Source organism: Gobio gobio (assembly GCF_949357685.1).
Source record: "Gobio gobio genome assembly, chromosome: 19".
NCBI classification, from domain to species: domain Eukaryota; kingdom Metazoa; phylum Chordata; class Actinopteri; order Cypriniformes; family Gobionidae; genus Gobio; species Gobio gobio.
In genome coordinates this window covers 37,777,984-37,791,483 of record NC_137112.1, presented here as the reverse complement: position 1 = coordinate 37,791,483, position 13,500 = coordinate 37,777,984, and the positions used below count along the sequence as shown (strand labels likewise).

General features: G+C 39.7%; 1 protein-coding gene across 1 annotated transcript in view; it reads right to left on the bottom strand.

Moving 5' to 3' along the window:
• Positions 1-5,985: 5,985 nt before the first annotated feature.
• Positions 5,986-13,500, bottom strand: part of nhsb (Nance-Horan syndrome b (congenital cataracts and dental anomalies)) — a gene marked incomplete at its 5' end in the record, with an annotated part of 77,239 nt that continues 69,724 nt past the window's right edge. The window contains 3 exons of the mRNA XM_079844211.1: positions 5,986-9,661; positions 9,819-9,942; positions 10,326-13,355. Coding sequence (XP_079700337.1) covers positions 9,058-9,661; positions 9,819-9,942; positions 10,326-13,355 — 3,758 coding nt within the window. The 3' untranslated portion in view covers positions 5,986-9,057. The remainder of the gene's footprint in view (positions 9,662-9,818; positions 9,943-10,325; positions 13,356-13,500) is intronic.

The window sequence follows — 13,500 nt, the reverse complement described above, 5'->3', positions numbered from 1 at the left end:
AAGACGTTTTGGCTTCAGTTTTTAATACGAGTGCGGCAGCCTTGGTCACCGCGTGTCACTCCCGGAACTAAAAATGGGCAACGAGGCGGGATATGGCTGGAGCTGAGGTGACATGATGACTAACAGACAGCAGACAAACGAAAATCCACCTGTCACTCAAAGTGGCCACGCCCTTAAAGGAACACTCCACTTTTTTTGAAAATAGGCTCATTTTACAAGTCCCCTAGAGTTAAATCGTTGAGTTTCACAGTTTTTGAATCCATTCAGCCGATCTTTGTATCTGCCGGTAGGACTTTTAGCATAGCTTAGCATACATCATTGATTCTAATTAGCATCTCATTCAAAAAATGACCAAAGACACTTTCAATATTTTTCCTATTTAAAACTTGACTCTTCTACAGTTACATCGTGTGCTAAGACCAACTGAAAATTAAAAGTTGCGATTTTCTACACCTATATGCAGTGCTTTAAGTGGGCCGGTACGCACCGGTACTCAGTACCGCCACTTCCAAATATAGCTCTTGAGCGTACCGCCACCTCTCCGTGCGCCCAGAACGTGCTTTTAGCGTACCGGTACGCTCATTTGCGAGCAGAGACTACATTACCCATACACCCTTGAGTTTTACAAGTGAAAAGCGCATGCGTCGCTTTTGCCGCTATCAGTTTCAACAACTCAAAGTGGTCCGGAGAGGGTGTGTGAAACGCCACGTGAGACTGGGTTGGAAACGCGCAACCATAGCTGCTCGTTTAAAATCTATGGTTAAAATACAAAGCACTTGTGCCGCGGACGAGGACGAGAGTGGCACCACTTCTACCGATGACAACAGCCGCATGTTGTAGCTGGGTCGTTCCTGTTATACAGTGACTTTTCTGTCTTTATGATTTACTTACTCATATTTTCTATAAAATGAGTCACATAAGAAATGGCTTAAATTATAAATGTAGGTCTTCTTTATCACTTAAACAGATATAATAGGTATTAAAAATACTATTTTGTATTTTGCACACCTTTTTATTGATATATGCATTCAATTTTATCATGTCCTCAGTGCAAAGTAATCAACTTCCACAAGACCTATAAACCATGAAATGATGAAAATCTCAAAATATTTTTAGATTATTATTATATTTCTGTGTGTTGTAAAGGGCTGTGATAGTAAGTCGAAGGTGTATACAGTATACACCTTCGACTTGGTGGTAGTATACAGTAAACATGGTGGTAGTATACAGTATACTACCACCATGTTTCACAGAAAACCAACGAATCTTTGCGCCGCTGCAGCCATGGTACGGCCGCGAAGATCCGCGACTATTACGCAGGAATGAGAAAGTAGTTCCTAGCCATATAGGTGTCGAAAATCGCAACTTTTCATTTTTTTAGTTTGTCTTAGCACACGGTGTAACTGTAGAAGAGTCAAGTTTTAAATAGGAAAAATATTGAAAGTGTCTTTGGTCATTTTTTGAATGAGATGCTAATGGACTGTTTAGAATCAATGATGTATGCTAAGCTATGCTAAAAGTGCTACCGCCAGATACAAAGATCGGCTGAATGGATTCAAAAACGGTAAAACTCAACTATTTAACTCTAGGGGACTTGTAAAAGGAGCCTATATTTTCAAAAAAAAGTGGGGTGTTCCTTTAATTATGCAGAACTTTAAGGCTTTCTATAATGTAGATGAAAGTTATAAAAAAAAATTCACCCCCCTCACAGTTGTCATGCAGGGCAAAATTAACCGTATAGACCAAAACCACAAATTGTACCAGGCTGTAAACGGGTCATTCCTGTTATGCAGTGACTTTTCTGTCCCTATGATTTACTTACTCATATATTTTATAAAATGAGTCACATACAATAAATGGCTTAAATTATAAATGTAGGTCTTCTTTATCACTTAAACAGATATAATAGACATTAAAAATACTATTTTGTATTTTACACACCTTTTTATTGATATATGCATTACATTTTATCATGTCCTCAATGCAAAGTAATCAACTTCCACAAGAACTATAAACCATGAAAGTCCCTGAGCTTGACCAATGTGTATTGCTGATAGTTAAACGTGTCACTATATTGGTACAATGCTAAAAACATGAAAATCATGTACTTTTTTTCCAACATTTATGAAGCCAAAATGTTACCGCATACCAGGAATGACCCAAACATGTTTTTTTTTCTACTGTAAAGTTGGGCATTTTAACATGGGGCTCAATGAGATTCTGCTCCCTTTTGAAGCCTGTCTCTAGCGGACAGTCGATGAATTGCAGTTTAAAGCTACACTCTGTAACTTTTTTAATTTATTCTTAGCTAAAAACACTTAGTTCTTTCAAAAATATATGTGCTCATTAATGTATATTTACTTCTTTCAAGTAATAAAGTATACTCGTAAATTTATAATATGCCATTGAAAATACATACGGGTGAGGGGTTCGAATGCCGGTCGCCATGTTGCCCCTCCATCTTGAAAGTACATTAGCCAAAGAGGGACATACCCGTAAATTAAAACTTCGCCTTTCGCGTTTTAACACTCGATGGCACCGTGTCGAATGTGGACGAGGTCGAACTGGAAGCCATGTTAATCTTGGACTAAATTGGCCACCGTAGGAGTTAAAACGAAATCGGAATTGAGAGGAACAGAAACTAAAATTCACTGGATGGTCATATACCTTTTCACCACTAGATGGGGAAAATATCACACAGTGTAGCTTTAAGTCACTTCCGTATTGGCTTCAAGAGAAACTGGGGGAGGTTACCGCTTGGCATTTACATTACACAGAGCTGCCAACTCTCACGCATTGGCCGTGAGACACACGCATTTGATTGGTTTCACACGCCACATCCCCGAGTTCTCACTCTGAAGTGTCAACCCAGTCGGTCAAATGCACTGAAAGATGAGTTTATCTATAGATCTACCCGTTGAGCCACACGTGATCGACTAGTTATGCTTTCGGTGAGGGGGTTCAAGATAAATGTGCAAATAAATACAGTGTAGTGCGACCAAAAGCTACATTCCGTATGCAGGCGCGCTCCACTCATGAACCGCGTGCTCGCTCAAATCCTGCTCAGACATGGCATTTCTCTGTACTTGTTGTAGCTACTAAACAATGTATTTTGTTTCATATTTATGTTTAAATATTATAATGCTATTTTAAAATTTCATCTAGGCTATTATGAAAAGTGTAGGTAATAGGTAATAGGCCAATGTCAAAGATTTCATTAAGTTTTGTTTTATAGAAAGTACATTTCGTTTTGTATAAATTGTATCGAAATTTTAATCAATGTTTCAATTGCCTGGATTTAATAAATAAGAAGCAAATAGGCTATAGCAGACAATAATCGTGAGATGGAGGTGCGGCGATCGCATTGTGAATTGGAGCGCGTCTCATAAATAAACCAAAACTCAGCAGGCTACTTGCCTCACAGACATGATAAATATGTGTATAGAAAGCTTGAAATGTCCTCTTTTAAATGAAACAATTCGAAATGAAAAGAAATAGGCAAGCAAAGCGGGCGAGCAGCTCATAACTGGCGTCTCAGAGCGGTTTTGTTCAGATGCTGCGCTTCATCACTGCATGTGCTGTTGAGTTTAACCTGCGTTTTAGACTAATCCTGACTCCTGAGTATTTCATTTAAGTTGCATACATTTTTTTCTTGCACTGATGGAAAATGTGTAGCCATTTTGCACTTTGACAGCCAGTTTGCGATATAGGCTATATTTGATTATTGTGTATATCGGATAGTGTGATTCTGACAGTTTTTGCCATTGAAATGACTGGGGAAAAAGTGTCCCAAAATAACCCTGAATTCACCCCCATACTCTTTGAAATCATATTTGCATTGCATTATGATGTTTTAAATCCCAAATATAATAACATTCTTCATTAACAATTATTCGTGCAGTGCAGCTATTTTTTCAAAAGGGTAGCTTGGATGTAACTTAACTTTTAACTTACAAGTAGCTAGTTGTAAGTTAAAGTAGTTTTATTCAGACAAAATCATGCCTCTACATAGTGCTTTAAAATAGTGTGTGTCTATAGGATATACTGTATACAAAGCGTCATATAGATGCATTTTGTCTTAATAGAGAGAATTAATTATCAACCTATACTTATTTATCAAAGGCAAAAAAGAAATCAACAACAAAAAACAAAACAATATTCAAATGCTGATGCAGAGAGAGTGTTTTCTGTGATATGTGTGTGTGTGTGTGTGTGTGTGTGTGTGTGTGTGTGTGTGTGTGTGTGTGTGTGTGTGTGTGTGTGTGTGTGTGTGTGTGTGTGTGTGTGTGTGTGTGTGTGTGTGTGTGTGTGTGTGTGTGTGTGTGTGTGTGTGAGTGTGTGAGTGTGTGTGTGTGTGTGTGTGTGTGTGTGTGTGTGTGTGTGTGTGTGTGTGTGTGTGTGTGTGTGTGTGTGTGTGTGTGTGTGTGTGTGTGTGTGTATGTATGTATGTATATATATATATATATATATATATATATATATATATATATATATATATATATATATATATATATATATTTATTTATTTATTTATTTATTTATTTTTTATTTTTTGTGTACGGTAATGATGCTGAATGAGAAAAAAAAAAAGTTGCTTTGTACGCAACAAAATTTTGGTTGGCCCCACCAAATCTCACTCCAAGATTTTTTGAAAAGTTGGCAGCCCTGATTACAACATGGATTTATAAATGATCTGTGGGGAATTTTAAGCCGAAACTTCACAGATACATTTTGGGGACACCTGAGACAAATTACATCTTGTAAAAATGGGCATATAGGTCCCCTTTAAGAGGTAGGTCTATATATTCAGATATATATTCAGATATGGAGGCTATAGTTATATTCATTTAACTAAATAAAAAAAAAAATAATATATGAAAAAAATAAATGTGTAATATAGTTACAGTTATATTGCTAACATACACTATTATATATTAATTCTAAAGCACTCATATAAATGTTAATTTATTATTAAAATAGTTATTTTTGTTGTCATCTCACACATCTGCATTTAATTAATTCCCCTACGAAAATGAACCATGGTTTTAGGCTAATACAAAAAAGACATGGAATTTAAACTATGGTAACCACAAATTAACCATGGTTTTGCAACTCTAACCTTGTTTTAACCATGGTATTTGTAGTAAAACTGTAGTTATATAAATGGTAATAAATTAGCCAAAAAAAACATGGTTAGCTACTACATTTTTATGACAATAAAACCATGGTTCATTTTCGTAAGGTTTAGCATCAAACAAACAATCTAATTTGGACAGTTCTGGCACCGCATGGTGAAGCTTCAGGTTGAGAGGGACCAGGATGTGTTGTTTTCTTATGGCATGTGCTCATTTTGTTTGCGTGAGCCGAGTTACAAGCGATTTGCCCAGTTCATGGAGAAATGGCCTCCTCTTGTGGCGTTTCCCGGAATTTAAAAAAGGCCCTATATCGGTCCACAAAACAAAGTGCAAACTAAAGTTTCAAGACCTTCCTTTGTTTTCTTATAGTGCAGAATGAGTAGACACCATTTATTTATGTATTTTTGATGGACAATAAGGCACAACTGTGGTTATGTAGGCTACGTTTTATAGCTTTGTTTTAAATAGCCTCGCTTTCTGCGAACTGTCACGTCACAAGCTTGAGGCGCCGCAATGGGGAAACAGGAATGTGTCTGGTTTTTAAAACAACAAAACATTATATTAGTAAAAAAATCACCTCCTTGAAGGCTAAAAAGGTTATGCAAATCAGTGTAAAAATCTAAAAAGTCGTATCGTCAGTTCCAAGTAGCGTTAGGCCTACATCAAGCAGTTGCTTTGATTGGGAACATAAATGACAGAAATCTTTACCCGCCACTGTATAGATTCACAAATTTGCCTTAAATCCCTTATGGACTTTCTATTCTAACTGTAAGACGTTTAAATTGTTCTTACTGAATCAGTAGCCTATTGCATCATTGCGTGCATATAAATCATACTTCAGGCATCCAGTAATTCTTCAATGCAGTCACATTTATTGGCTTTCTCTATGCACAGTTACTAAGCAGTCACTTGAGCTGGCAAGAAATGGTTCAAATTTACAATGGAATTTTCACAATGTTTACTAAAAAATAAATACAGGACTGAGAGAGTCGCACAGCTCAAAATACAAAGGCTTGGAATTAATGTAAACCTTTAAAACATGTTACAAAATGAAACATTTGTGTGTTTTTTAACTTTAAAAAGATCATATGTACATGTTTATACAAAAATACAAAATGGATTCAAATCTCTTGAAGCGGAGCTTGTATGCAGAGTGAGATTTGTTTCATTGTAACTGAAGGAGATGCATCTTGTCCCTATAGACATTATCACTTTAACTCTCGTTTTTTTTTAATTCATCAATTAATTTATTATAATTTGCGATTATTTCACACCAAAATACATTTAAAAACAGACTGTGCTTCTCCATTAATGCAGAGCAAAAATGTGTCTAAAGAAATTAAAGACAAAGAAACAGTCCAAGATGGATATTTCAGTTACAACAAAGAAAACAATAAAATAACTCTTCTGTGTAATGTCTTTTGTTCTCTTTCGTTCTTTCTTTATTGATATGATCATTTTTGTGTGGTACCTTGTACCTGTTTAAAACAGTCCAAAACTGTGTTGAGGTAAAACAATGATACAGATAACACACTTTGTGATTTCCCTTCATTTTTTTCTTCTTTAATATTTTGCAAATAAGGCCTAAACTGACTGGTTAGCTTCACTACAGGTAACTAGGTTGATACCTCAAATGTGGCTACTGTTGTGTTATGAAAAATAAAATAAAAGACATATTCATTGCTACATATCTAAGTGTTTGAGTTGTCACGAGTGTTGTTTTCATGACTGCTTTTGCATCACAAGTACAGAGAGATAAGTATGAAAAGGAAACTGGTGATGTTAATGACTGGCAACAATGACAGAATATGGCCTGGGTATAGAATTCAAAGCACCAAAACATTTAACTACAGTTGTATAACATATAGAATAGCTTATTTGTTCAGAATGCAAGTTTACAGCTAATTAGAAATGTTTACAAGTTCGGTATCTTCATCATTGGCTGATACACCCCTGATATGAAACATTTTTTATTAGTATTTTATTTAAATAAAGCTTTATCATTATTCTTTTCCAAATTCATTAACAAAATAATTCTCTGGATAAAATATCCCATAATTAAAAATACTTTTTTTTTCTATTAAATGTTGCAATCTAAAAGAAGATTTCATAGATTTTGTTCTAGTATATGGACACGAGGGAAAAAAACAAGTAGTCTGTACTTCCAAAAGTCTGCAGTTATAATAAAGCAATGCTAATTGCAACAACCATCAGACAGGGTTGTATTCAAGGAGAAATAAGACGTGGCACATTGCAGCTCCTATTTAAGAGAAAATATCAGTTTTGTTAGTGTCTCCGAATATCCTGGAAGGTTTCTCTATCGGTATAAAACAATAAAAAGAATTCAATTCTCCAACCTCTTAATGACAGTACATGACAAACCAACAACGGTTCAGAAAAAAGGCTGAAATGTTATATGTTTAAGTCAATCTTCCATGTATATACAGATGAACAATGCATTTTAAACTGCAGCCTTTTTGCAGTCATTTCATCTATATATCCCAGAGATTGAGATATCAGTTCTCGCATTACATTAATTCCTAAATATAATTCTATCTGTCCTTTCAAACCTCAGCTGTACACGAATAGTGCTTCATTAGATTAGATTGTCCAGTTCCTCCACTAAATGAAACAAAAAGTTTTACAGTGATGTAAAACTGCAAATTTCAAACAAATCTTATACATTTTGTACATTTACTGAACATAGCACATACTCAACAAATGCAAGTGAAGGTGGAAATACATTATAAGTGGAGATGTGACATGTTCTAGTGTTTTATTGCATGCTGTACAGAGGATGAAGAAACTGAATTACGACCACAGTGAAAGAGCGTTAATCAGACGGATGACCAAAAATCAATCTTTTCACAGCTTGTCACCTTCCCTTCAGTGGCACAGTGTAGGCTTGACAAATTAGCTAATTCCTATGAGTTTTGAACTCCGAGAAGACTTCCAACTCTGAAGAGTTTCACTTTAAAAGTGAACCCATTCTTCTTCAAATGTACAGTATGCTTGATTTTAAGGGTATTCACAGAATACATTGAGATTGAAGTGAATTTCTCTCTGAAGTCCTCATTTCTTCTGCAGTCACAAAAATGTTCCATGTCGGATGGTTAGGTAAATATACACAATGACACCTGAAAATGTGACAAAAATACACAACCCAATTTGGGTCTTTGAAGAAATGGTAAACTAAACAGGTAAAAAGGGTTACATTTGTTTTCTTAACAGTTGTTGGAATGCTGTTTGAGAGTTTGAGATTCAAACAGCATGAAAAGATACACAGACGTTCCCTTAGCCTACTCTAAATGAAAAACTAAAACTGGCTCGCCTTGTTTTTTTTAATAATGCATCCAGGCATAATTTACCAATTAAGTGCAAAAGAATAAATGGTTTTGCAAACCAGTCCACTTTCAGATTTATGTTTGTTACATTTTTGGAAGTCTTTCCCCTTGCACATTTAGACACCCTGCTAAGAAAGGCCATGGTGCGATTGTCCTCAGAAAAGTTTTACATCCACATATTTATGTAAATTTGTGATGGATGTTGGAAATATATTTTTTTTCAAGTTACCTTTTCAATATCTTGTTAAAGAATGACAACAGATTTCACCTTCTCATTTTGTGAGCATAAATGTACGGGATTATGATGGAAATCATTCCTCAACAATGATCAATACATCATTGGGTAATGCAAAATTTGATGTACTCCTTCCAAGTTTTTCAGTTGACTTATAATGTACAAAAGGAGCTAAATAAATCAATGTTTTCTTTTCTCAAACCACAAACCTCAGGGGAGAACACTAAGGTAAATAATAATAATAATATGTGTACAGTACAGCACTCTCACACAGTTCAAACAGAATGTTTTCATATTATAAAAAATTATCATTTTGCTAAGTGGTTAAAAAATGATTCTACCACTAAGAGGAGCGGTCATCGTGTGGACTTCCATCTGAGTTCTCAGTCTCTCCTTCTGATATGGCCTGCATTGGGGCAGTGTACAGTCGACTACGCGTGCTATAGCGACTGCTGTTTGCCGCAGGTGGGATCCTGGAACGTCCCTGTCTGGAGGCAGCTGACATGGTAACTGTTTTTGGGGAGAATCCCTCACTGTTGGCCTTAGGGAATGAGCTCGGAAGTGGATCACCACTGCTAGTGGAATCCTGTAGGGGTAAGGGGGGCTCCTCTGGTTGCCTTGCAGCCTCTAATAGCATCTCTCCTTGAGTCTTGGGTGTGATGGGGCTCTTAAGGATCTCTATAGCAGACATCCGGTAACTCGAGTCTGAGCGACTACCCTTCTTTAGCAGCAGAAGTTTAAACTCCTCACTGGATGTACTGGACTTTTTGGCACTCCTGTAGATGGGTCCTGAGGCTCGCTGGGAGCAGTTTGAAGGGACTGGGGCAGGAGGGATGACTGGGCATACAGTAGGATTGCTGACAGGGGCGGTTACAGGAGCTACACCAGGCCGACCTTTTCCACTCATCTCCCCGGAGTCTTTACGTCCCAGCACTTTCCTTTTAGATCTGCAATAAATTAGTTAACAGTGTATTTCGGTCACATTGAATGCCATAATCAGTTTCCAAGACTGCATGATATGTTATCATCAACACCAAAAGTCATAGAGAACATACAGAATGATCAACAAGACTCTGTATCGGTATGTAAAATAATCAGGCTTACCTGTGTATCATAGCAAACAGATCTTCAGTTGTGCGTAGTTTGTTTGGGGACGGAAAAGCATTATCATCATCCGGTTTAGAGTCATCAGTCAATGGAGAGGATGAATTGTCACTGGGAGTTGATTCTGTCAACATGCAAAGCGTTCAGACATCAAGCTCAACCTCAGTCTTGTAAACCAGTCTTGTAAAAAAGTAAGCTAGGCCTACTACAGTTATATCATGTGAAAAAGAGGCTGACTGATTAATCAGCACCTACAGTATGGTTGTATAGTTGCTGTTTTGGTAGAGCGGCCTCTAGAGGTGAAATAAAAACAATCACTGACTCTGCCTGGAGTTTGTTGTGTCTTGTGACTATGCTATGAACAGAGCCAGAAACTTTAGAAGCTGATTTAAAATATCGAAAGAGAAAAGCCAAGGTATGTTTACAGTACTCGTTATCATTACATATAGTCGCGGTACAATAAGTCAATCATGTTTATCATGTTGCAGTATTTTACAGGACAATTACCCTTGCTGAAGTAGTCCTCTGTGTCCGGGGTTGACCCTTCTTCCCTTATGTCCTGTGAGGCACTTCTGGTTGCGACACCTGATGTCTCATAATCCTCCTCTCTGCCTTGAACATCGCTGATTGTGTAAATGTGCGATGCCTCTTGAGTTGAAACAGGCACTTTGTTAGGACTGTTGCACAGTACAAAATTGCTCCTCAGTATTTCACTATAAGCCGGAGGCGGCATTGTACTGGCCAAACACACGGGCTGTGCTGAAGGCTCTGGCCGCGATAGTTGATCTTGTTTTAGTCTCTCTGGTGACATTGCCATTTGCACATCTGGGTACCTTCTGCTGCCTTGTTCTTGCTCAGGACTTTGAGATGTCCTTGTTGAAGAGTCTTCTTTTTCAGTAGTAGGATCTACAGGAGTTCTAAAAGCAGTCATTGCCCAGTAAGTACCAGGTCCAAGCCTCTCCTGTCTCACTCTCACTTCCTCCTGGGGAAGAACTAAGTTTTCCACCAGTGGAACTTGTGATTCACAGAACTGTGCCGTAGGGGGTTTGTAGGCTGGTGGTTTCCGGTTGTGCCTGTTGCTAGAGGATGGGGCATCAGTTATTACTGTGGGACATTTGGGGCGAGTTACTGGATTTGCACTGGCCAGAGCATAGCCTTGGTTCCCTTCAGCTGGTCTACAAATAGATCGCAGTTGCACTGATCTAAGAACAGTTGGAGTAATAGCCAAATGGGCTGAGATGGGTGCTGTGTTTGTCGCACTCTCTGAAGTGGAAGCTGCAGCTGCAATGCGAGCCTCCGCAGCAGCGGCAACGGCTGCAGTTCGAGCTTCTGCAGCAGCAGCCGCAGCTATGGCAGCTTTCTGCTTATTCTGGTGGAGGATGTGCATCTGATTTCTGTGAGCAAAGTGCTTGCTGTGAAGAGCACTTAGGTCGAGGTGACTGGGGGGTATGGCATGGAAGTCAGTTTCCCTCCTGGAGGAAATACCTGGGTCTCTGGCTAAAAGCTGTGGCTGTTGTAGGGAACAAAGTGAGGACTTCCTTTCAGGGACTTTGGGTTTCCTTTTGCCACTATTTGGCGACAGGGGCCCAGGGAAGAAAGCGGAGGGGAAGGAAGATGTAGGTGTTTCAGACTGACTGGAATATCCACTGGAAGGGGATGCTAAGCCAGCCAGCTTTTCAGGGGAAGCCAGCTTGAAGTCACCTTCAGGTGGAGGAAGAGTTGGGGAAGTAGGTCTGGACTTGGGTTGACAGGCTTGCATTTCTGCACTTTCTGACGACTTGATGCATTCAATAACAGTTGTACCCGTAGCAGCACTAGAGTTGGACAGAGACCGGTAAGTGTCATTTGATTTCAAGTCATTGTGGAGCCAGAGGTCTGCATAGTCTGCTTGCACAGCACCTTCATCCTTGAAGGAATGTGTGTCTGAGGAACTGAATGGAGAGGAGCAGTCAAGTATGTCCCTGACATTCTCCACTCCCCATGCGCCAAGTGACTCAAGACCTGCAGTCTCAAGGTGTCCTGCAGAACCAGCCAAGTCAAGCTGCAGTTTCATCTCCCTGGAAGACAAGGGCAGCGGCAACTCGCAAGTAATCTTTGGTTCGCTCTGCTCTAGAACGTTCACACCACTGCCTGTTTCCTTTAATGAAGAGCTACGTTTTGGTGGGGGTGGCTTGGCCTTTGGTTTTCTTAAGGACAGACACGTTCTGCCCAGTGTCCTGGTGGCTGTGTACTCTGGCTGAGGGTATTCACCCATGCCAGGTGCTATATTCCCACTTGGGCCACAGTCTGGGTCAATGGCTGCATAGTTGTAGTAGCTTCGGCTACCCTTAAGACCACAGTCAAAGTGCATGGAGGAATAGAATCCTTCAGTGTCAACGATGTAGTGCATCTCAGATTTCCTAGCGGTTGCTTGGTCACCAAAGCTCTCGTAAGTTTCCCCACTAGAATAACTGGGGCAGCTGACGCCGCTCTCATCCTCTCTGGAATGCTTTGGGCTGAAGTCTTGGGGGCAGGGCTGATCCTGCTGGTCCTGGGCACAGTTCCACTCACCATCACTAGCAGTGCTGACCCCTGCATCATCCATCTGATCAGTAGCCGATGAGGTAAAAGAATTAGATCGTTGCCCCTGTCCTTGAGGCTTGTCCATGTGGTAGGGATCAATTATGAAGCCAGTGGTATCATCAATGACATGGGACCCAGTATTGAGAGAGAGTTCTGAATCACAGTGTGAGGATCCAGTCAGGGGAGGGGAGGCAGCAGGCGGAAGAGTCTCAGACGTCTGAGATGGACAAGTGGAGCTGCTTCCGCTCCAGTTGCCACTTGAGGACTGGTGATCCTCTTTATGGTCGATCTGGCTGCCAAGCACTCCTGTAGTAGAGGCAGAGTGAATGGGGCTGCTGAATGTATCCGAGCTGGATGAAATCTCACAGCTTCCCATGTCAACTTTGCGTGGGAGCCTGGATCTGCCTCTCTCGATCCATGCATGGTCAGGGCTCTCCGAATGCTGCATACGCTTGAGACTTCCAAACTGTAGCTCTGGCATGGCTTGGTCATCAGTACTCTCTTCCTCATCTTTTGAAATTCTCTGTCCTGGACCTGGCAGGAAGTCCTCAGCTTCATACGGCGAAAGCTCCTCATCTTCCTCTTCATCATCTTCATCATCATCATCATCATCATCTTCATCATCATCATCACTGTCATCTTGGTCCTCATCCAGAAGTCGACCACCCTCGCGTGGTAGACTTCTGGAACGAACACGGGTGGTTGTTGCTGCAGCGTACACAGTATCAGAGCGATCTGGCAGAGAGGTGATGTTTCCAGTGGAGTGTGAGAGAGAAGCTGGAATTCCCTGACCCCTCTGGGCACGGATACGCCTCCGGGATGGAGCAGCAATCAGGAAGTCATCTGTCTGACAGCCTGAGTCCTTGGTGTGCAATACTCGGCCACTCAGGGAGAGCTCCTCATGCCACAGTGACTTGTGTGGGTTGGCATGGATGATCACTGTTCTCTCTCTAGCCACAGGCGATTCATCAGAATCTACAGGTAAATTAGAAAATCAATAATTCAAGTAAAAATATATGCAGATAAAAGGGAAGAAAATGTTATATGCAAATGTTATATGTAAAATTAACCAAAGTTTTTATATAAAATGTTACTTCGATGAACTTAAACTTTAGATGGA